The sequence below is a fragment of the Peromyscus leucopus genome, chromosome 23 (genome assembly GCF_004664715.2).
Source record: "Peromyscus leucopus breed LL Stock chromosome 23, UCI_PerLeu_2.1, whole genome shotgun sequence".
In the NCBI taxonomy this organism is placed as follows: Eukaryota; Metazoa; Chordata; class Mammalia; order Rodentia; family Cricetidae; genus Peromyscus; species Peromyscus leucopus.
This window is the reverse complement of record NC_051082.1, coordinates 40,066,743-40,090,775: the sequence shown is the minus strand read 5'-3', so window position 1 is coordinate 40,090,775 and position 24,033 is coordinate 40,066,743. Positions and strand designations below refer to the sequence as shown.

The window sequence follows — 24,033 nt, the reverse complement described above, 5'->3', positions numbered from 1 at the left end:
GCGGGAGGGGCGGCTAGCGGGGAGGAGGCGACTTCGCCTGCAGAAGCGGCGGCGGCGGCGGCGGCAATAGCGGCGCTAGGTGAGGAGCCCAGGCTCGAGTGGAGTGAGGTGTGCGAGGGACTCCTGGGTCTGGGGTGGGGCGAGGGTCCACGGGTGGGCGACGCAGATCCGTACCCCATTCTGCCCGGCTTTGGCAGCTCCCACGTGGTCCCGGGTTCGAATCCTGGCTTTGGCCAGCTGGCTTTGTGACCTTGGCCCAGCGCGCACCTTCTCTGAGCCATCTTCTTGTGAAGCCCTGCAGAATGCGTGGAAGAGGGTGTGGTCGCTTGGCCGATCTCCTTTGCAGTAGAAGCGCCGGGCTCTCCGAGCCGGTGGGGGACACCTTACCAGTTTTGTCTCTGGCTATTTGGGTGGCCAGGCGAGAAAGCAATTGTTTAGAGACTGGCGTGCTGCAGTGTCCCGGCAAGACCTTGTAGGAAGAGGCTGTCTGTGAAGCCAGTTTTTGCAGAGCAAGCACTGGCCTCACATCTTATCCCAGTCAGTTGAGCATCCTCCTGCCCCTGAACTTAGCTGGCCACAGACAGCAGTGCAGACCCCAGCTCACAAATGGGGCTGAGCATCGCTGCGGTTATCCCCAGCAGCAGCCTCGTGCCTGGTGGGCCACAGGAAGCTGAACATTAGTGGCTAACAGTAGGACCTATCTTCTCTTTGGGCTTCTGGCCACGAAGCCATCTGAAGACATCGCTGGCAGTCCCTGGGCTCCGCACATCCGGCTGTTGCACAGAGAGCTGTAATGTTTGCACCCTTCTTAAATTGTTTATTTTATAATCCCACACTGCGACGGGAGCCCCGGGTTGAATGAGAATGTGAACCTTGGGGTGGAGGGGTGCTGGGGATCTACAGTGCGGCTCAGGCTCGGTACCATGAGTTAGGGCCCCGCGTCTGCTTGTGCAGGAGAGGGAAAAGATTATTGGGAAACTACTGCGTGCAGGGTATGGTAGTGCAGCTCTAGAGTTGCCTCAGGCAGAGTGTGGTGCCAGCACTTTTGAGCAGAGGCAAGGGGATCGCTGTGAGTTTTGAGGGCAACCTGGCCTGCATAGTGAGGTCCAGACCAGCCTGGGCTACAGAATGAGACTGTCTGAAAAAACACAGAAGCGCCTGCCTGGAATCTTCATGTTTTAATTTCCTCACAGATGAGTTGCTAGGATTTGAGGCTAGTTTGCAGACGGGCAGTAACTATTTACTGTCATTTTGTGTATGTGGGCCTGCATCCTCAGTTTCCTGTTACATGGGCAAACCACCAATTGGCTGGCTGGAAACCGGCCCTGGGTAGCTCAGGCGCGCCTGGCTCGGTCCGCCCGATTCAGGGATCCGGTTCAAGTGCCACTGTACGAAAGACATTTGTAATATGCACCGGGAACGGCAGGAAAGGTGGCTCATACCAGTAACCCTGGGGCTCAAGAAGTGGAGGCAGGGGGGTCTGCAGCTGAAGGCCAGCCTGGGCTAGGTGAAACCCTGTCTCTAAGAAAGTAATCAAACCAAAGAAACCCTAAATGTGAAGAGAAGCAGCAGCTAATACAGGAGAGCTGCTGTGCTCATGTGGGGGGACTTGGGCGAGGAAGACTAGTTTCCTGGGAAGGGGTGTTTTGTGCATGTTTGTGTGTGTGTGTGTGTGTGTGTGTGTGTGTGTGTGTGTGTGTACAGGTACATTGAAAGCCAGAGGACAACTTACGATGTCATGCTCAGGAGTGCCATCCATCTCCTCTGACACAGACTGCTCTGGGATTCACCAATTTGGCAAGGCCGACTGGCCAGTGGGCCCCAGGGCTCCCCTCCTGTCTCTGCCTCCGCAGTGCTGGGGTTGTAGGCACGCAGCACCATGCCAGGCATTTTTACTCCGTGGGTTCTGGGGATCTGAACGGAGGTCCTTGTGTTTGCATGGCAAGCCCTGTATGAACTCAGCCATCCTCCTGGCCCCGAGAGGACCTGCTTCTGTCTGAGAAGGGCCTGGGTGTCGTGCTGGAGCCCAGGTTCTGTTGTTGGACCCTGCAGTTGAGGTTCGGCATGAGCTAGGACCAGGTCTGTTAGAGGCAGACCCATGATCCTAGAGGGAAGGGCAGGTGAATTTGGGGTCTAGGGAGATGTAGTGGGTGTCACCATGGGTCGTGGGTGTAGTGGCTACAGTGACTAGGGAGAGGGTGAGGAGCCTGACGTCTCCAAGGGCTTCTCTGGGCAGTGAGGCTCTCCGTAGGATGTGTAGGAACTGGGCAGAAGGCAGAAGTGTTGCAAGTTCTGGAGTGGGCAGCCACGCCTCCATGCTGGGGGCTGGAGGGGGCATGAGCCAGTGTGTGATCTTTAGATCCTAAGAAGGTGCGGCATTTCGGACCTCCGCACGAGGTGCGTGTGCTCAGGCTTGGAATCTCAGGGAGACCCTGAGGAAGGAGCTGCAGGCAGAAGAGAAGTACATGCTTGGAGTGGCTGGGCACTTAGTGGTGTGTGGTCATTACCAGGGCTGCGTGCGGCGATGATTCTGTTCTAGGAAGGCCAGGTCAGAAGGTGCCATGGGTGAAAACAGCCTGGCTACTCAGAATACTGTGTCTCTGTCTGTGTACGTGTACCATTTTTTGTTTGTTTGTTTGTTGTTTTTCAGGACAGGGTTTCTCTCTGCAGCTCAGGCTATCCTAGAACTTGCTTTGTAGACCAGGCTGTCCTCAAGCACACAGAGATCCACCTGGCTCTGCCTCCCGAGTGCTGGGATTAAAGGCGTGCGCCACTACGCCTGGTTTCTGCAGAGCTAGAGGTAGAACCCAGGGCTCTGTGCATGCTAGGTGAGCACTCTACCAACCGAGCCACACCCCAGCCCTGGACTATCTATCATTCTAAAACAGCTTACATCTTCACTGTCTAGTTTCGAAGAGTTTGTATCTCAGCCAGGCGGTGGTGGCGAACACCATTAATCCCAGTACTAGGGAGGCAGAGGCAGGTAGATCTCTGAGATCGAGTCTAGTCTGATCCACAGAGCTAGTTCCAGGACATCCAAGGCTATACAAAGAAACCCTGCCTTGAAACACTCCCCCTTCCCCTCCAAAAAAAAAGTTTGTTTGTCTTTCAAGTAGCAGGAAAGCCTGTGATCCCTGCATTGGAGAGGTGGAGGCAGGAGGAGATGGAGTGGAGATGGAGGAGAACGGAGTAGAGGAGGGGGAGGAGGAGCAGAGGAGGGGCCAGAGCTGGAGGAGCTAGCGGGGAGTTTCACACCCCTTTAGTGTGTGCAACCCCTGCGGATGGTTGTCGCTGGCCCACAGATGGGACTGGAAATAGCCTGCCCTCTCACATAATACTTCCTGCTGTTAGCCAGTGAGGTTTCTAAAACTATTTAGAAACTCTGAAACTTTCCAAATGGGAAACAGCAGACCCAGTGGCCAGTGGGGGAAGGGCTGCCCTCAGAGCACCAGCGGGAGCAGCGGATGAGAGCAGTTAGCTCCCAGGCTGGACCAGCCCACCTGTACTGCCAGCCTCTCCCTTTAGCCGGAGGATGGATGGATGGACGGAGTAGCCAGAGCAAAGTGGCCAGTCCCCAGTTCAAACTCTCAGTTGGTTTCTAAAGAAACTCATAAATGGGCTGGGAGGTGGTGGTGCACACCTTTGATCCCAGCACTCGGGAGGCAGAGGCAGGTAGATCTCTGTGAGTTCGAGGCCAGCCTGGTCTACAGAGTGAGTCCAGGACAGCCAGGGCTACACAGAGAAACCCTGTCTTGAAAATAATAATAATAATAATAATAATAATAATAATAACACTTTACAGGATGAGGCGGAAGCCGGGTGGCACATGCTGTCTTCCTAGGGCTTGGGAGGCTGAGGCAGGAGGTGAGGGACCAGCCTGTGTTACACATGAGACCCTGTCTCAAAAAGCCTGAATTAGAGTGGACCTGGTGGCTCGCACATGCTCACACATGCTCACACATGCTCACACTTGCTCACAATCCCAGCACTTGGGAGGCTGATTGGAGGTAAAGGGAGAAGGGGAGAGAATATGAACATAGCAGAATCAGAAGTTCAGAGTCATCTCCTGCATATCAAGGGGTTAGCCTGAGCTACATGAGAATCTGTCTCAAAACAAAAACCTAATCAAAGATTTAGTGGCTATCTCAGTGTGTAAGTGCTGACGTGCAAGCATGGGATGTGAGCTTGGATCATGTGTACTCACGTGAAAGCCTGGTGTGGCATGTATAGCCAGAGGCTCAGTGCTGGCAGAGAGGGGGGGTGGGGACAGGAGGGTCCCTGGGCCTCACTGGCCAGCCAGTCTGGGAGAGTCCATGGATTCCAGGTTCAGTGAGAAATCCTGTCTCGAAAAAATGAAGTGGAGAGTGATTGAGGAAAACACCCAAGCATCGACCCCAGCCTCCCCATGCGTGTGCACATAGACGTGAATAACAAAACTAAGTCAGGAAGTAGAAAACTCCTGAGGGAAGACCGTGTCCTTCTTCATCTCCATCCTCAGGCAAGAGAGCATAGTCTAGACAGGTAACATACTGTCCAAACTTGTCTCTCCTGAACGTGAGAGTGACTGGCCAGCTTGTGTCCTGTATAAGGTATTGAGCCTAGACAGAAAGACAGTTGGAGCGACAGTGTGTTCCCTGGAGATGGGGGCTGGGGGGGGGGCAGGGACCAGCAGGGTGCCACAGGCACGGGACCCCAGCGGCTCACGGGGCGATGGGAGAGGACGGGTTTGGAGATGGACTCCTCAGACTCTGCCCCGGAACAGCTGCCTGGTACTGACACAGTTGGCAGCTCTGAGGCTGGATTAGTCCTAAGAACACAGGAAACAAAGCGCACGAAAACACAAGGCTGTTATTAGTTCCCGGGAAAATAAACTGTTGTGCGGGAGGGGAAACAAAAATAATTACGGTGTCCCGACAGTCCCAGCTGTGAACAGTCTCCCCATAGCTGTGGCAGTGTGTGTAAACACGGGCTGCTGCTCTAATTGGAGTCACACGTGCCTGGGAGGGGCTGGAGGGGAGGGGACACACTGGGGTGTCACCTGCCGTGATTGGGAAAGTCAGACCTAAAGCCAAGGACCGGCAATCAAAGCTGGGCATACAGGCCAGCACGCGGGAGGCAGAGGTGGGTGGGTGTCTGAGTTCGAGGCCGGCCTAGGCCGTGTCGTGAGACCTCATCTCAGCGAGGGAGGAGAGCGAGAGAAGCGGCTGTGAAGAAAGGGAAAGAGGGAAGGGATACTGGTTGCTAAGGAACTTGCTGGGCTCCATCACTACAGACTGCAGCAGTTTCAGCCAGGCACGGCTGGCGTGGAGCAGGAGACTTCCCCTACTCGCAGGTGGGGCTTTCCTGTGGGCATTTCCCCTCGTTCTCATTGTTCTCTGTGTCCTGCCTCAGCTCTGGTCACTCGGTCGTTGGTCAAAGACTCCACGCGCCCTTAGCCAGCTCTGTCCCTTTTCGCTTCTGTTAAGATGTATTTTTTACTCGTGGGTGCCCACTTGTGTCCAAGCGCTCACGGAAGCCAGAGGAGGGGGTTGGATCTCCTGGGCCTGGAGCTCCAGGCAGTTGTGACCTGTTTGATGTGAATGCTGAGAATCGAACCGGAGTCCTCTGAAAGAGCAGCCTCTTAGCTGCCGAGCCAGCTCTCGCTGACCCCGGAGCTTGCTGTTTCCAGTTGGCTAGCCGGCAAGGCCTCGGGACCCTGCTGTCTGCCACCCACCCACAGTGCGGGGGTTGCAGGTGCATGTGGGTCACGCCCAGCCTTTTCCACGGGTGCAAGGATTCAAGTCCATGTCCTCACTCTTGCGCAGCAAGCACTCTTACCCACGGAGCCATCTCGGCTCATGTAAAGGAATTTTTTAACGTATTTACAAGCGGGGAGAATGCTGTTGACTCTTCCTCACTTGCCGCCCACTTTCAGAATTAGGGTGGCAGAGAATGTCAGTCTTCCTGATGCTTACCTCACAGGAGCCCCAGTGCCCTGTCCTGAGCATGAGGATGTGCTTGACAAAGAAGACGGGTCCTCCCTCCCAGAGCTGCTGGGTGGAAGTGGTGACAGATCTGAGATGTGACGGATGCTGTGGGAAAGAGACGGGACATGGCCAGTGGCTCCGTGGTGGGTGGTGGCAGAGTTGGGGGCCCCACAGCTGCGGTGTCGTGGGGCCTGGGCCCTACTTTCTGAGGCATGGCCAGGAAAGCCTTGGAATAAAGTGAGCTTTGAAGTGCCCCAGAGCATGATGGGCCCAGCAGAGGGACATGGGGGCAGTAGGAGCCTGTCCCACCAGGCCACTGATGAATGACAAGGACCCTCTGTGGCTATACCAGGAGTGACCAAGAAGGAAGGTGAACAGGCCTGGTCACCTCTGTGGAGAGGGCTAGAAGTGGGAACCCAGGGACACCAGGATCGGAGGACTGGGGGACTGGGGACAGAGATGTGTCCTAATGGGCTTTCACCGTGGCAGTGTGGCAGGAAGGTGGGGTGGGGCAGGGAGAGGGACGGGGTACTGCAGCAGGCAAGTGAGAGCTGTGAGGGGCTTGGGTGGGTAGAGGGTCTAGACAGGAAGGGGTTATGGATAGACTTTGCAAGTAAAGTCAAGCCTGGTCTGATGTTTTCTGTTCTGGGGACGGAACCTTGGCTCTCACACATGCTCTACCATTGAGCCATGATGGCACCCCCTCACTGGGGGAGTCTAGACAGTTGTCTACCACTGAGCCACACCCCAGCCCCTCACTGGGGGAGTCTAGCAGGCTCTACCACTGAGCCACACCCCAGCCCCTCACTGGGGGAGTCTAGGCAGGGGCTCTACCACTGAGCCACACCCCAGCCCCTCACTGGGGAGTCTAGGCAGGGGCTCTACCACTGAGCCACACCCAGCCCCTCACTGGGGGATTCTAGCAGGTCTACCACTGAGCAACACCAGCCCCTCACTGGGGGAGTCTAGACAGTTGTCTACCACTGAGCCATACCCCAGCCCCTCACTGGGGGATTCTAGGCAGGGACTCTACCACTGAGCCACACCCCAGCCCCTCACTGGGGGATTCTAGGCAGGTGCTCTACCACTGAGCCACACCCCAGCCCCTCACTGGGGGAGTCTAGGCAGGTGCTCTACCACTGAGCCACACCCCAGCCCCTCACTGGGGCATTCTAGACAGGTGCTCTACTAAGCTACATCTCTTGTCCTCTTTTTTTGAAGACATGGTCTTACTATGTAACCTTGGCTGTCCTGGAACTTCCTATGTAGACCAGGCTGCCTTTGAACTCAGAAGGATCCTTCTGCCTCTGCTGATCACAGGCATGCACCAGCACACCCTGCCTCCCAGCCCCCTTTTCACTTCATATTTTGAGACAAGGTCTTGCTAAGTTGCCCAGGCTGTTCTTGAACTCACTGTTTCCCAGGCAGACTTTGTACTTGAAATTCTGTTGCCTCAGCCTCCTGCGTAGCTGGTTGACAGCTGGTGTCAGGCCTGGTCCTGGTGACACGTCTGATGGCGCTGGAAGTACCGTTGGCGTGGGTTTGAGTTGACTTAGCTCTTGTAAAGGCGTTATCATTCAGATCAGGCAATGCAAACTTGAGTGTTATGTGGAATGGTGAAGATCTGTTAGCTCTGATCCTTATCTTTGGAGAACTCCCAATCTGCTTTGGAGCTGTTGGCCTGCCAGGCTGTACTGATGTCCTGTGTACTTGAAAGCTGCAGTCTGAGGACTCAGAGACCAACGGGAGAGAGAGAGAGAACGTGGTCTGATAGCCTCCGCGCCTGAGGCCCAGCTCTACAGAAGTCATTAGAGGTCAAAGACCAAATTTGCATGTGTGCATGCATGCGTGTGCACACGTGCGCAAGTGTGTGTGTGTGTGTGTGTGTGAGTGTGTGTGTGTGTGTGTGTGTGTGTAACATCCAAATGAAAACCTCAGGTGTCAGGCCTCAGGAGCTGTCCACCTTGTTTTTGCTCCAGGTCATTTCTTCCTCACTGGCCTGGGGGGGTGTGGACTCAGGCCGGCTGCCAGAGAGCTCCAGGTCCTCTGGGTCCGCTCTGCAGGGCTGGGATCACAGCGCCACCACACCTAGCTTTCTACAGAGACACTAAGGTTCAAATTGGGGTCCACGTGCTTGCACGGGCACTTTGCGCATGAAGGCTTTGCCGCAGTCCTCCCTCTCTTTTGAGGCAGTCTCACTCCGCAGCCCAGCCTGTCTTTGAACTCCTGATGCTCCTGCCTCAGCCCTCTGAGTGCTGGGAGTACAGGCATCACCACCAGGCCCAGTTAGCTCCGATTTTCATTTGGCAAAGTTGATATCAATATGACTCTTCGTTGCAGAATTTTATTTGCACATGCTGTCTTAGTGTATAGGGTTAACTGAAAATAAATGTGTGTGTGTGTGTGTGTGTGTTTCATATGAATTCATGTGAGTATGGGTGTACATACCATAGCACTCGTGTGAGGATTAGAAGACAACTTTGGATGTCTCTCCTTTCCTCTAACCTTAAAGACATTAGGAAAAAAATGTTTTTTTATGTGAATGGATGTCTTGCCTGTGAAAACCTGATGAAAATCCATGAGAGATAATGAGAGGAGAAAGAAAAATTGGGGGGAGACCCCGAACCACCATCCAAGGAGCAACAGGTAATGGAACACAGGTAAAGCCACAGGACACGAGGCGATACATAGGTTAATAGAAATGGGTTAATTTAAGATGAAAAAGCTTGCTAACAAGAAGCCTGCCATAGGCCATCCAGTTGATAATTAATTAATATAAGTCTCTGAGTGATTATTTTATAAGTGGCTATGGGACCTCGGGGCCGGCAGGGCCAGAGAAACTCCTACTGCAGGACTCCCTGATTAATTACAGATGGTTGTGAGCTGCCTTGTGGATTCCGGGAACTGAACCTGGGTCCTCTAGCAAGAGCATCCACTGAGCTCTCTCCAGCCCCAGCCTTCCACCTGTTTTAAACAGGGTCTCCTCATCATTGCATTCCCCGAGGCAAGTGGCCTTTGACCTTCTGGTGACCTCTGTTTCACCTCTTGTTTACCCCACAGAAGTGCTGGGATGAGACCCGCACTACTGTGTCTGGCTCTGTGTGGGTTCTGCTCAGGTCCTCTTGTTTGTGTGGCAGGTACTAGACCCGCTGAGCCGTTTCCCCAAATGAAGGATTTGGATGAATCAGTGGCTCCAAGTCCTGCTGCTTCCGGGTGGCTCATCGCATGGAAGGGCTGGCGGGGCTTTCAGTGCAGCCACGATGTTAACAGCAGAAAGGAACGGCGTGCTGCCTACAGAGAGTCAATGCCAACACCTCTAATAAAAACTTCCCAGGGGGCCGGAGAGGCGGCTCAGCAGTTAAGAGCACTGGCTGCTCTTGCAGAGGACTCAGGTTCTGTTCCCAGCACCCACATGGTGGCTCCCAACCATCTGTAACTCCAGTTCCAGGGGACCCATGTACACTGAATAAATAAGTCTCTTTCAAAGGCCAAGAGGAAAGGAATAGCTTGCGTGCTATTTCACGGGGTGTCTCACCAATTTGTCACCCATTTGCATGGCTCGCTGGGGCATGGCTCCGCGTGGTAAAGCTATTCACTGCAGCCCTTATTTATATTCAATTATTTTCATTTTTTTCCTCTATTTTTATTTTATGTGTACGAATGTTTTGTCTGCATGTATGTGTGTACCACATGTGTGCAGTGCCATCCAGAGTCAGAAGAGGACATTAGATCTCCTAGGACTGGGGTTACCGAGACCGTGTGGGATTTGAACCTAGGTCCTCTGTAAGAGCAACTAGTGCTCTTAATCACTAAGACATCTCTCCAGCCCCTATTTCATTTTTTTATTTAAAATTTCAGTTTATTCTTATCGTGTGTGGATGTGTATGCCATGACATGTGTGGGGGTCAGAGGACAGCTTTGTGGGGTCAGTTCTTTTCTTTCACCTTTATGTGTGCCCTGGGGATCACACTCAGGCCACCAGGCTTGTACAACAAATGTCTTTAGTGTTGAGCAATCTCACTGGGGGATTCTAGGCAGGTGCTCTACCACTGAGCCACACCCCAGCCCCTCACTGGGGGATTCTAGGCAGGGCTCTACCACTGAGCCACATCCCCAGCCCCTCACTGGGGGATTCTAGGCAGGGGCTCTACCACTGAGCCACACCCCAGCCCCTCACTGGGGGATTCTAGGCAGGTGCTCTACCACTGAGCCATGCCCCAGCCCCTCACTGGAAGACAGGCACTTTATAATTGGCCTATATCCCCAGTGGGTTTTTTTTATATAAAAAAAATTACTACATTTATTTGTGCATGTGCACACGTTTTAATCAGAGGACAACATGTGGGAGTCGGTTCCCTCCTTCCACCATGTGGGTATCAGGGTCAAACTCAGGTTGTCAGGCTTGGCGGCAAGCACCTTTACCTGCTGAGCCCTTTCACTGGCCCAGTGCTGTGGAATACTACCAGCAACAACAAAAGGAACATTCTCCTGGCCTAAGTGATGGCCTGGGTGAACCTCAGAAGCATTATGCTGAGCAAAGCCTCTCTCATGTATGACTCCATTTTTTTTTTTTTTTTTTTTTTTTTTTTTTTTTGGTTTTTCGAAGTTTCTCTGTTACTTTGCCTTTCTGACTCACTTGTAGCAGCTGCTGAATCACAAGATCGCCTCTGCTCCGATGCTGGATTAAGCGTGCGCCACCACCGCCCGCCCCTCCATTCACCTTCTAGAAAACAGTGGAGATTGTCATGGCTGAGTGTAGAGCATGAGTGTGGGCAGCGTCTGGTTTATTTTATTTTTACTGATTTATTTATTTGTTTGTTTGTGTTTTGTTTTTCAAGACAGGGTTTCTCTCTGTAGCCCTGGCTGTCCTAGAACTTGCTCTGTAGGCCACGTGGGTCTGGAACTCAGAGATGCACCTGCCTCTGCCCTCCCGAGTGCTGGGATGAAAGGCATGCACCACCACCGCCTGGTGCGTCCTATTTACTTTTAAAGACAGGGTCTCCTGTAATGCACGCTGTCCTTGGACTCCTTCCTCCCACCCCCACCTCCGGAGTGCTGGATGACGGGTGTGTAGCACCACACTGGGCTGGAAATATTAATTGTAGTATACATATGCCAAAATTCAGTCAGTGGCATATTAAACTGCACATTAGACAAGAAGAGGGAGTTTCATTCCCTGTCAGTCATTCCTCAATAAGCCTGTTCAAGAAGCTCAGTCCAGAGTGACTCAACTGGGGAGGAATGCCTTCCCTGCGGAGGACCTGGAGCCCCCGGGTTCTGGAATAGGGCTGTCCCCTGACATACCTGTGTCAGAGAGTAGCTGGCCTCTGCTTCCCTCCCTCCCAGCCAGTGGCAGGGGATTCTGACTGTATGATGAGACAAAGAAATAACCCCAGTCTAGGCGACCTGTATGATGAGACAAAGAAATAACCCCAGTCTAGGCGACAAAGGAAGTAGGTTTGTTCTGCAGAGAAAGAGCAGTGCCTGGAGTGTGCGCACAAAGAGATTGAGTGTATAAAAATTGGCTAGTATAAGCCCAGCCTGGTGACTCATGCCAGTAATCTCAGGTAATTGAGAGGTTGAAGCAAGAAGACGGCAAATTCCACACTGCCTGGCTACATAGTGAGTCCAAAGCCAGTCCTGGCAATTTATGAGACTTTGTATCAAAATGGAAAGGAAAAAGGTGGGGAAGAGCTCAGTGGTTGGTAGAGCCTCAGCCTAGAATCCCCAGGGAGGGGCTCAGTGGTAGAGCATCTGCCTTGAGCTCCCCAGTGAGGGGCTAGGGTGTGGCTCAGTGGTAGAGCCCCAGCCTAGAATCCCCCAGTGAGGGACTGGGGTGTGACTCAGTGGTAGATCACCTGCCTTGAGTCCCCCAGTGAGGGCCTGGGGGTGTGGCTCAGTGGCTCATTCTCCATTCAGATGTTCATTCATCTTATTCGCCTTCACACGCACACTCAGAATAACCATGTGTCTTGTGTCTCTGTGTGTGTGTGTGAGTGTGTGAGTGTGTGTTAGTGATTGTAGGGAGGTTGGGATGTTGTGGCTCCAGAGCCTGATTACAGTTTATCTTGAACCGTCTCCGGCTGTCTGGCCTGACATCCTCCTGACTATTAGGTGAGTCCTCAGGAATGCACAAAGACACCTAGCTCCCCTACCCAGCACCTGAGGCCTAGAGCAGAGATCTCTTGGATTTGCTCTGCCTGCCTGACGTTTCTTCCAGCGTATTTGAAAAGTGCCTTGGTGCACACTTTTAATCCCAGCACTCAGGAGGCAGAGGCAGGAGGATGAATCAAGGGCAGCCTGGTGTACAAAGCAAGTTCCAGAACAGCCAGGGCTCCAGAGAAACCCTGTCTTAAAAAATACAAAACAAAAAAGAATATGAAAAGCACCTTGATTTATAACTTCCTTTGTTCTGTTACTTACTCTTAACAACTTTAAACTATTCCCACACTGGAACATGGAATCTGAGGTAACCTAATCTGTGCCAAGGCTGTGATCACTCATTTGGCCCCCAAATAAACTATCTTATCCCCTACGGGAGGAGAGTTGGGGTTTGGGTTGACACACTTTCCCCAGCAAGCCATCTCCCCAGCCCCAGAATAACCTTTGACTACAATCTGGGCTTCCAGTGGTCTAGTCTTGTCGGCACACAGAGAAACGCTCCCATGTCATTTGACATTCTTGACTAATGGTCATGAGTTCTGAAAAAAACGACGCTGCCCTTACAGAGGTGTGGCTCCGCCTTGCTCACTCACTCCCAGCTAATGGTGACTGGACATGACGGGCCTGAGGCCACTGCACGTCTGCTGCTGGCCACCCTTCTGTCCCCAGCTTCCTGCCCATGTTGGTGTGATGGGTGGTTTGGGACACTTGGGCCCCAGCATGGCACCTGCCTTCTGGCTGCCTGGCTTGCCTGTGGCTTTGTTAGGCATGTGATGGTGAGAGAAGTGTCGGATAGCCCCGTTCCAGAAGACTGCACCTTGCCTGGCTGTTGACTTTGGTGTTGAACCTGCCCATTATCCGAACACTTAGGAGCACAAGGGACCCAGACTCGTGAAAGTCTCCCCCAGCTTCTGACGCGTCCTGCTGAAGGGAGAGCCCAGGTCCCATGGCTGTTGCAAGTCTACCTGATGGCAGGTCTGTTTGCTGGGCTGCTCCAGGCTGCTCCAGGCTGCTGCTGCTGCTGCTGAGGACACGGGGCCTTTTGTTGACTGCTGTTTTGAAAGGGTTGGAGATTTTGGATTTGAAAATAACACCCTTATTTTTTAAATGGAAAATTACTCTCTGAGATCATATGTGGTCCTGACTGTTTTGGAGGCAGGCAGGCAGGGACCATGGCTGTGGTTCTTTGTTCCATCATTCCCAGCTGACTCCCCAACCCTCACAGAAGGCAGTATAGCTGTCCCCCCAGCTGTCTGGAAACAAGACTAGACATTCCTAGATCCCGAACTTACTTAAAAATAAAATAAAGCTGCTTGCTCGTGGTGCTGACCTGGCAGGTTTTTTCCCCCATTGCTCTCGTTCCTCACAGTCCTGGGAGTTGTGACTTTAAAGTGGCAGAGTGGCCCCTTCAAAGGCCGCTGTCACAGAGCCCTCTCCTGTGTGCAGCTGACTCACTTCGGTAACTGCTGTTTATGTGGTTTGTCTGAGGTCAGACATGACAAGAGAGGACTGCCTTGATGTTAAAAATGAACCCTGGCCTCGGAGACTGAAGAGAGGATGTGTCTTAGTGGACGGAGTCCACAGGCTTGTCACCTTGTTGTAAAATGTCATGAGAGGGGCCGCAGCTGGCCCAAGTCTGCTGCAGCTGGACTCAGTATTGCTTCTCCAGGACAAGTCCAAAACTGGGTGAGGAAACAGTGGGGTTTAACTGTCTAGAGCGGATCTTTAGATGGGGAGTATAGCTCAGTGGTAGAGCCCCTGCCTAGAATCCCCAGTGAGGGGCTGGGGTGTGGCTCAGTGGTAGAGCCCCTGCCTAGAATCCCCAGTGAGGGGCTGGGGTGTGGCTCAGTGGTAGAGCCCCTGCCTAGAATCCCAGTGAGGGGCTGGGGTGTGGCTCAGTGGTAGAGCCCCTGCCTAGAATCCCCAGTGAGGGGCTGGGGTGTGGATCAGAGGTAGAGCCCCTGCCTAGAATGTGTGTGCCTGGTGCCCATGGAAGCCAGAAGAGGGTGCCAGATCCTCTAGAACTGGTGTTCCAGGCACTTGTGAGCTGCCATGCAGATGCTGGGAACCAATCCCTGGTCCTCTGCAAGATCAGCAAATGCTCTTAACCACTGGGCCATCTCTCCAGCCCACCATCACACATTTTTCATAAACAGGTCTGTCAGCCCTGTGATCTGAGACATCCTAGTGGGAGAGTGAGCCGGGGCTTCAACAGTCCAATTCCTTCTGCTGTGGCGCTATAGCAGACCTTTTTCTAGAATTATTTATGGACAGGGTGTGACTATGGAGTCCAGTCTCACCTGACTTCATAGTCCTTTAACCTCAGTCTCCCCCAGCGAGGACTACATGGGGCACAACCATCCTTGCCTAAAAATTAGGTTTTTGCCTTACTAATTTCTTTATTTTACCTGTTTTCCATTTTACTTATTTCTACCCTAGTCCTTGTTATTTCTTCCTTTGGGGTTTTGGTTTATCTTACTCTTTCCAGTTATGAGAGGTGGGAGTTTTTATTTACTATTTATTTACTTATTTTAGTTTGTTTGAGACGGGTCTCATTATGTGCATCAGCCTGGACTTGAACTGGCGGAGATCCTCTTGCCTCTGCAGGGATTGCAAGCATCCGCCCCGACACCTGGCCGAGTTTAGATCATGGACCTGTGGTCTCTCACTTTCCAATCCCCCGGGCCCTGCTTACCTGGAGTCAGTGGGGCTTTATGCATTGTGTTCTCGGTTTTCATTCGGTCCTGCGTCTGTTTCAGTCTTTTAAGGGGCTGAGGTGACTCTGTGGGTAAAGCGCTTGCTGCATAGGTGTGATGACCCGAGTTTGACCGCCTAGAATCCACACAAAAAGCCAGATGTGTGTCTAATATCGCACTCCTAAGGTGAGACGGGAGGCAGGGAGGGAAGAAATGGCCGGAAGCTTGTGTAGTAAGCATGCTGGCTAAGATGAGAGATCCTGTCTCAAAACAAGATGGAAGGGGAGCACCAACTCCGGAGAAGCTGTCTTCTGGCCTCCGCCTGTGACTGTGACATGTGCATGCCCACTCCCATGCATGTAACCATGTAGACACTTTAAATTATTTTGTGGCCAAGAGTGCTGGCGCACGCCTGCTCTAGGGAAGCTGAGGAAGGAGGATTGCTGACTGAGAGCCTATATAGTGAAACAGTGTCTCACACAACCAAAATTCCCTTTGAAACAGTGTCTCAACTAAAATGCCCTTTGAAACAGTGTCTCAAACAACAACCACAACAAAAATTCCCTTTGTGGTGGCCTACGGATCAATTTAGAAGTGGTCCATTTGGCTCCTAGGTGTTTGGAGATTTTCCTATTAACTTTCTGATATTGATATCTTGGTTTTTATAGTATTATAACCAAATAATTCCCAATGGTTTCAGTTTCATTAACCATGTCTACATCTGGCCTGCTGTGTTGAATGCTTTGTTGCTTGGAGGTGAAAAAGTGAATTCAGTTGTATCAGGAAGCGTTGGTGTGTCAGTTACATCCTGTCCTGTGGTTTCTTGGTTATCGAGACTGGAGTGTCAGGGCTGGAGAGGTGGCTCAGCGGTTAAGAGGGGGGACTCTTCTGGCAGAGGACCCAAGTTTGGTTCCCAGCACCCACATCACGTGGATCACAACCCCCTGGAACTCCAGCTCCAGGACCTCTGATACCCTCTCCTGACCTCTGAGGGCACCTGCACTCATATGTAGATACCCACATAGACAGACACACAAACACATGTAACCAAACAAAATCAAATGTAAAGAAAAGAGTAAAATGTTAAAGTCTCCAAATATAATTGCAGATTTCCCCCCCAAGTATACCTTAGCTATATATACTGTTAAATAAACATATATGTATATATGTAACTGTAAGGTCTTGTCTCAAAAAGTTATTAAATATATATAGCCTAGGCTATCCTCAAACTCACTTTGTAGCCCAGGATGACCCTGCATTCCTGATCCTCTGGTCTCTACCTTCTGATTACTGAGGTGGCAGGCATGTACCACCACCCGTTTTTATGCAGTGCTGGGGATAGAATCCAGGACTCACTTGCTAACTGAGCTTCATCTCCAGTTTGAATTTTGGCTTTATGTATTTTGAGCTATACTCTGTGGTGAATATGTATTTGTGGTTGTTATGTCTTCCTTGTGGGTTGAATTGTCTGTGATGATGCAATGACTCCCCTCATCCTGAGTAAGTTCTTCTGAAGTTTTCTTCATCTGACATTAATATAACCACTTCGGCTTGCTTTTGATTAATGTGTGTATGACTAATATTTTCTGTCCCAGTGGAGAGAAACAGGAGAAGGAGAGTGCCAGCCAGCCCTGTCTCCATCTCCTCTGTCCACCCACTCCATGCTGTGGGGATGGGAGTCAGTGGACTCGGCCCCGCTCTGGGTCTTGCTGTGAAAGGGGCAGGGGGTCAGTTAGGCTATCCCACCTCACACCATCTCATCTAACCATCTCCTCCTAGCTGTTGACACCAGGTAGGGTCAAGACCCAGGCTCCCACACCGCCATGCTGACAGTCACACTGTCTCTTGCACCTATGGTGACGGTTGGAGATCAGCTCCCTACTCTGGCCCCATGACTAACTACCACCTGGCACCTGAGTGGGCGAGGGAATGTTGCACCTCTTTGTTTCGGTGAAGGGTCTCTCGTCCTGATACGCTTTGCCATTGGTGCTTAGCTTAAGTAGAATGGGTGTTACTGGGCTGATTTTCTTGTTGCTAGGCTACTTTGAGCATGACTCTGGCCTCCGTGATAGGCCAGGCAGCTGTCCTTCCTTGGGGACCAGCTTTGGAACCTGGGGACCAGATCACTTGCTCCTGACCTGGGCTTTAGGTCCATGAGGTCTGGGCACTCTGATTGTCCACATTGGGTCCAGACTGTGCCAGAGGCCAGTCACTTTGCTGATGTCCCGCTGCATGCTGCAGCAGGGTGTGGCTCAGCTGCCCATGTTAGTCTGAGAAAGCACAGTGGGAGAGGTTTGGGAGGAAGGGTGGCTTGGGCACTGGATGAACTTCAGTCGCACCCTCCTAGTGACGGATGTTCCTGTCAGTTCCCTCGACTTCCTCCTGGGCACCTTCTCACATGGTTAGTTTCTAGGAAACCGTTTTCTCTCCTTTTTTTTATTTTAAAATTTATTTTTTGTGTATGTATGTGTATCAAAGAGAAAATATTCTAGAGGTCATAGGTCAGCCTCAGATGTCATCCCAGGAACCATCCATCTTGGTGTTTATAAATGGGTATATGTGAGTATGTGTGTGGGTGCACACGTGTGTGGGAGGTGTGTGCAGGTCAGAGGTCAACCTTGGGTGTCCCTTGGAACCATGCACCTTCTCTTTTGAAGCAGGGTCTCCCTCTGGGACTTGAGGCTTGCCCACTAGGCTCGGCAGGCTGGCCACTACACCCCAGGAATCCTGTCTCTGCATCCCTAGTGATGAGATTACACGCACACACCTCCACACCTGGGTTTTTTATTTTTGCTTTTTTTGTATGTTTGTTTTGGTTTTGTTTTTTGAAACAGGGTCTCTCTACATAGTCCTAGCTGTCCTGGAACTCACTGTGTAGACCAGGCTGGCCTCCAACTCACACAGATCCACCTGCTTCTGCCTCCCTAGTGCTGGGATTAAAAGCTTGCACCAGTGTGCCAGCCACACCTGGCTGAAGTGGATTCTGAGGATCTAACTCAGGTCCTCACTGTAGCACAATAAGCTCTCTAGCCACTGGGACATGCCCTTTGACCTCTTTCAGTTCAGGGACAAAGAGTCTCTACTTGCTTTGGTGACACTCCAAGCTGGAATAACCGAAGCCCCAACCAGAATCATCACTTGGAGGCTAGAGGCTGGACATGTAGGCAGGGCTGTTTGGTGGGAAGTGGGGAGGGGAGAGGGTCCCGATGTCAGCAGATGTCAGCAGATACCCGCTACCCAAAGCCCTCCAGGTAAGAGAAAAATCCATGCTGTTCTGACCCTCTAACCTGGTGTGTTCTGGCCTCTCCAGGTTCATCTCCCGGCACCATGTCCCAGCGGTACACAAGACTGAAGTGAGGGGCCAGGTGTGGGCCCTGCCCAGGGCAGCATGACCAAGCCTCGGCTCTTCCGGCTGTGGCTGGTGCTGGGGTCAGCCCTCATGATTCTTTTGATCATTGTATATTGGGACAACGTGGGCACCGCCCACTTCTATCTGCACACATCCCTATCCAGGCCACACATCCTGGAGCCCCTTCCCACTCCGGGGCTGGGCGGTGAGAACGTCTTTACTTCTGATGTGGATGAGTTTCTGGATACACTGCTTAGTTCTGATGCGAAGCAAACTGACCTTTCCAGAAGAAAAACAGAGCAGCCCCCGGTGCTCAGCCCCAGCAAGCCGGTCCTGAGCCACATGGAGGAGAGCGTGAGAGGCTACGACTGGTCCACCCATGATGCCCAGCAGAACCCAGACCGGGACCGGCAGCAGGCCGAGAGGAGGAGCCTGCTGAGAGACTTCTGTGCCAACGCCAGCCTGGCATTCCCCACCAAGGACCGCTCTTTCGATGACATCCCCAACTACGAACTCAACCACCTGATCGTGGACGATCGCCACGGGGTCATCTACTGCTACGTGCCCAAGGTGGCCTGTACCAACTGGAAGCGAGTGATGATCGTGTTGAGCGAGAGCCTGCTGGACCGGGGCAGCCCCTACCGAGACCCCCTGGACATCCCCCGGGAGCACGTGCACAACTCCAGCACGCACCTGACCTTCAACAAGTTCTGGCGCCGCTACGGGAAGTTCTCGCGTCACCTCATGAAGGTCAAGCTGAAGAAGTACACCAAGTTCCTGTTTGTGCGCGACCCCTTCGTGCGCCTCATCTCGGCCTTCCGCAGCAAGTTCGAGCTGGAGAACGAGGAGTTCTACCGCAAGTTTGCCGTGCCCATGCTCCGGCTGTATGCCAACCACACCAGCCTGCCCGCCTCCGTGAGCGAGGCCTTCAGCGCCGGCCTCAAGGTCTCCTTCGCCAACTTCATCCAGTACCTGCTGGACCCACACACCGAGAAGCTGGCACCCTTCAACGAGCACTGGCGGCAGGTGTACCGCCTCTGCCACCCGTGCCAGATAGACTATGACTTCGTGGGGAAGCTGGAGACCCTGGATGAGGATGCTGCCCAGCTCCTGAGGTCCCTCAAAGTGGACTCCCAGCTCCACTTCCCCCCCAGTTACCGGAACAGGACGGCCAGCAGCTGGGAGGAGGACTGGTTTGCCAACATCCCCTTAGCCTGGAGACAGCAGCTCTACAAACTCTACGAAGCTGACTTCGTCCTCTTCGGCTATCCCAAACCGGAAAACCTGCTCAGAGACTGAGCTCGCCAGCACCAAACTAACACTCACGCCGTCCCGTTAAACCGAGCGCCTGCCCCAGTCAGGCGGTCCGTTGAGGATGGGGCCCTGTGCCTCCTGGGTTCTCTCCTGGCTTCCTTTCCCTTCTGGTGTGACAGACACCTTGCCCATCAGGAGACCACGGAACAACCAAGACCCTAGCACCTCGCACTCCAGAGTTTTACACACCCCACCCTTTTGCGATCCGGATTTGTTTACTCCACAGCCTGTATTCATGGAACACTGTTAATACTGTTTTCTAAGATTAATATATTTCAGATATATTTAATACGAAAGTGGGAGAGAGCTGGAGTAAAGCGTGGCGCCCGCACCTTGCACTTTTGTGGTTCTTTGAGTCAGGCAACAAGCGTACACAGGAAGGGGCCCAGGGGTTGATGGGATATCCCGGTCTCACACCTCCCTGGACAGGGAGGATCTCAGAGTGTCTGCACTAGAGAGGAGCCTGAATTTGAAACCAGCTGTTTTAGTTTGTTGTTACTGTAACAAAACCACTGAGGTTCAGTAATCTGTCAGGGCCTGTGAGGCCCTCGGGGAGGTGGCGGCAGCTGGAGGGATCTCACCAGACAGGAAACAGTGTGGCCGTGGTCCTTCTGCCTCTTCTGAGGCCATGGGCTCCCTCAGCTTCGAACTCCCTGGTCCCTGATGACAAGCGTCCAACATGTAGATCCCTGGAGGGTCATACCCAAACCATTCCCAGACATCACAGGGATTTTTTTAAAAATTATTTTTTGTGTACGGGTGTTGTGCCTGCATGTATGTCTGTGCACCACGTGCATGCAGTACCCACAGAGGCCAGAAGAGGGCGTCGGATTCCCCTGGAACTGAGTTTCAGACAATTGAGAGCCACCATGAGGGTGCTAGGTCCTCTGGAAGAGCAGCCAGTGCTCTTAACCGCTGAGCCATCTCTCCAGTCCCAAAGACTTTTGTGAAGTGATGCACTTGAGAAGGGTAAACTACAGTAAATCTTCAGGGCTCCCTGCTGAAATGGAATCGGAGGTAAACTGTTGTCAGGTCAGAACCTCAGAGCAAAGCTGACGTTCCATCCTATCTGATCCTTTAACCCAAGTGCTCTTAACCGCTGAGCCAGCCTAGCGATGCAGGCCTGTTATCCCAGCTACTTGGAATACTGAGGCAGGAGGGCCACAAGTTTAAAGCCTGCCTGGGCTACAGAGTAAGTTCTTGCAAGGACAGCCTGAGCAACTCAGTGAGACCCTATCTCAAAATAAAACATTAAAAGAGGGCTCAGTGGTTAAAGCCTGGCTAGAATCCCCCAGTGAGGGGCTGGGGTGTGGCTCAGTGGTAGAGCCCCTGCCTAGAATCCCCCAGTGAGGGGCTGGGGTGTGGCTCAGTGGTAGAGCACCTGCCCAGAATCCCCCAGTGAAAAGTTGGATGTATGGTGTTTAACACACAGGGTCCTGACTATGCTATTGAATTACTATGTTAGTATTTGACAAACTAAGCTTGAAAATGTCCCATTAAGAAAAGGAAATGTGCCGGACGGTGGTGGTGGTGCATGTCTTTAGTCCCAGCACTTGGGAGGCAGAGCCAAGTGGGTCTCTGTGAGTTCGAAGCCAGCCTGGTCTGCAGAGCGAGATCCAGGACAAGTACCAAAACTACACAGAGAAACCTTGTCTCAAAAAAAAAAAAAGAAAAAGAAAAGAAAAAAGGAAAGGAAATGCCATGGAACTTTCTGAGATGGTGTTTGTGTAAGCAGGCACTAGTTATTTACCAGTATTATAAAATATTAATAGTAATCGTTAATATTCATGAGGAGTAAAGAATATTTATGAGCATCTCCTTTCTCGCCAAGACCCAGTCAGAGAGACCAAAGCCTTCTATTGGAGAGTTCATTTCAAAGCACCAGGGAGATGACCGGTTACTTGTACAATGCTGTGCCAGACATCTGACAGAAACATCTTGAGGAAAGATTTTTATTTTTAAATTACATTTACTTTGTGTGTGTGTCTATGTCCATACACACGCGTGCATGCCACAATCCACATGTGGATTCAGAAGCCACCTTGCGGGGGTTGGTTCCTTGCTTCCACCACGTGGGTTCCGGGGATTAACGCACATTACACCTGGCAGCAAGCTCCTTTACCTGCTGAGCCATCTTGTCAGCCCAGAGGGAGGGATTTCTTTTGGCCCGTAGCTCAGAGTATTTAGTCCATCATGGCAAGAAAGGCATGGTGGAATTCACAGGGGCTGGGGCTGGGGCTCAGTCAGTAGAGCTCTGGACTAGCATCCAGGGAGCCCAGGTTCCATCCCCAGCACCGCATAAACCAGCATGGTGATGCATGTCTGTAATCCTAGAGATGGAGGTGGACGCAGGAGGATCAGGAGTGCAGGGTCACCCTTAACTACTACTGAGCATGAGAATACCCTGGAATACATGAGGACCTGTTGAAAAAGTGTGTGTGTGTGTGGGTGCGCGCGCGGTGCATCCTTTTTCTTTTTCCACTTTTATGTGTGTATATGGTATGCATTATGTGTGCATCATATTTTTGCACACTTGTGTGTGCCTGTGAATGTGTGTGTGCATTTGGGTGTCACGCTTCTATTTTATTCACGGAGGCAGGATCTCTCAATCAAACCCCGATCTGGCAGCTATGGTTAGTCTCACTAGGACTTTCTCTGAGGATCCCCAGCCTCCACTGTCCAAGGCTGGAATCACAGGCATTTGCACGGTTTCTGGGCATCCAAATTCCAGTCCTCAGGTTTGTGCTGTACACACCCACTGAACGTCTCCCCGGCCCCACCTCATTTTATGAGACAGACGTTGCCTCTCACTAGCCTTGGACTCCCTGGTTAGGCTGGCTGGTCAGTTAGCCCCGGGTTACTTACATGTGTCCTGGGGATCCAATGCGGGTCCTCATGTGTCGGGGTTTCTAGATTCCGATGGCTCCGAGTGTGTCCTCCGTGGATCAAGAACTCGGTCAAGCCCACTTCAACCCTGGGAACTGGGCTCGGCTGTAACCACGCCCTTTCCAGAGCAGTGTAAACCTGGGGTGGGGGCGGGGCTCGGGAAGCCATCCAGGTGAGGGAAGCGGCTCCATTGCCTCCCTTCCAGAGCATCTAGACTGTAGTTGGTTTCCTGGAAACTCTGGGCTTTGAGAACTTGGGGCACCGATTGGCAAAGCGTGACTTTTAAAGTGTCAGGTTCCACGCTGGGCTGCCTTTAAAAACACGCTGAGTCTCTGAAAGGTTTGTTTGGTGCCAAAGCACGTTTTGGTTCTAACATGTTCCAGAAACTTTTCCAGAGCTCCAACATGGATTTGGAGAGGGAGGCTGGTGGGTAGACTTGAGGTGGGAAGGGGCATGGTGGCTCCATAAGGTATGTTCAGTGGCAAGGGGCTTGGTCTGCCCTGATTGGTGTGCAACTCTGGGATGAGTGTATTTATTTGTGTCTTTAGAAACCTGTTCAGTAAATGAAGGCATTTGTAGCCAAGCCAGATTACATGAGTTCAGTGCTTGGGACCCACATAGTACAAGCAGAGAATCAATTCCTGAAAGCTGTTCCCTGAGTTACACACACACACACACACACACACACACACATACACACACCACACACAACACACACAGATAATAAAATTAAAAACAAAACAAAAACATCAACCGAACTGTTTCCGGGGGATATTTGTGTGATCACTGCCCGTCCCCCCCCCCATTCCCAAGAAGGATGCTCCTTTATCTGGGGGCTGCTGTCCCACTCTGGTTCCACTCATGTGGCCTCAGCCTGAAGGCTGGGTTTCGTTGGCCCCCATCAATGCACCTTGTTCCCCAAAAGAATGCTGACCATCTACAGGACCACACAAGCATGGATGACTTGTGTTTGATGGGGACACCAGGGCTTGTTGAAGGTTGTTTGAAAATTCCGGACTGAGCCGGAAGGAATCCTGTGGATTTTTGGCAAGTGTTCCAGCTGGGAAAGTTGAGGCCCTGACCGGGATGACCGACAGAGTCCACACTGTTGCTCTGACCCGAGACATTCTGAAAACACGGCACCAGGAGTCCCACCAGGCATCCACCTAGACGGTACCACCCGATCAGCACAGGCCAGCTTGCTCCCAGTAAGCCCTGGGCTCCGTGTCCCAGCCCCACCTTGGGAAGAGCCACGATAAGACAAGGCGGGACCAAGAAGCTGCACACAGGCTCAGCCCCGGGCCACATGGGTCGGCAGCCCCTGGACGCTGATGGCAGTCAGGAGCTGGTAGAGAGGCCAAGTAGTTGAAAGTGGCCTCACGTGCTGGGGGGAGGAAGTAATGGGCCCCGTGATGTTGGCCAGCTGGGTGGAGAGGCTCGGGGCCAGAGGAAGGAGACAGGAAAACATTAGCTGCTTAGGAAAAACATCTCTAGCCCAGGGAGTGGCCCTGGCATTGACCCGAATCCAGCACAGGGGCACCGCTCCACCCTGGGCAGCAAGCAGGGCTCTTGAAATTGTGGAAGGGACACTTCCTGGAGCAGTCACCACACACACACTGGGGGCGGGGGATGACTGGGGAGGGGGTGCTCAGGCAGAAGC

The 24,033-nt window shown here is 52.4% G+C and overlaps 1 protein-coding gene across 2 annotated transcripts; it reads left to right on the top strand.

Moving 5' to 3' along the window:
• Positions 1 to 19,822, top strand: Chst12 (carbohydrate sulfotransferase 12). 2 transcript variants are annotated; one of them, XM_037198440.1, is made up of 2 exons: positions 1 to 79; positions 18,135 to 19,822. In XM_037198440.1, the coding sequence occupies exon 2, from the start codon at positions 18,213 to 18,215 to the stop codon at positions 19,470 to 19,472; it is 1,260 nt and encodes a 419-aa protein (XP_037054335.1). In that variant the 5' UTR covers positions 1 to 79; positions 18,135 to 18,212; the 3' UTR covers positions 19,473 to 19,822. The 2 variants fall into 2 exon arrangements, with proteins under 2 accessions (XP_037054335.1, XP_028743232.1); XM_028887399.2 differs by having other exon boundaries at positions 13 to 108.
• Positions 19,823 to 24,033: the final 4,211 nt, after the last annotated feature.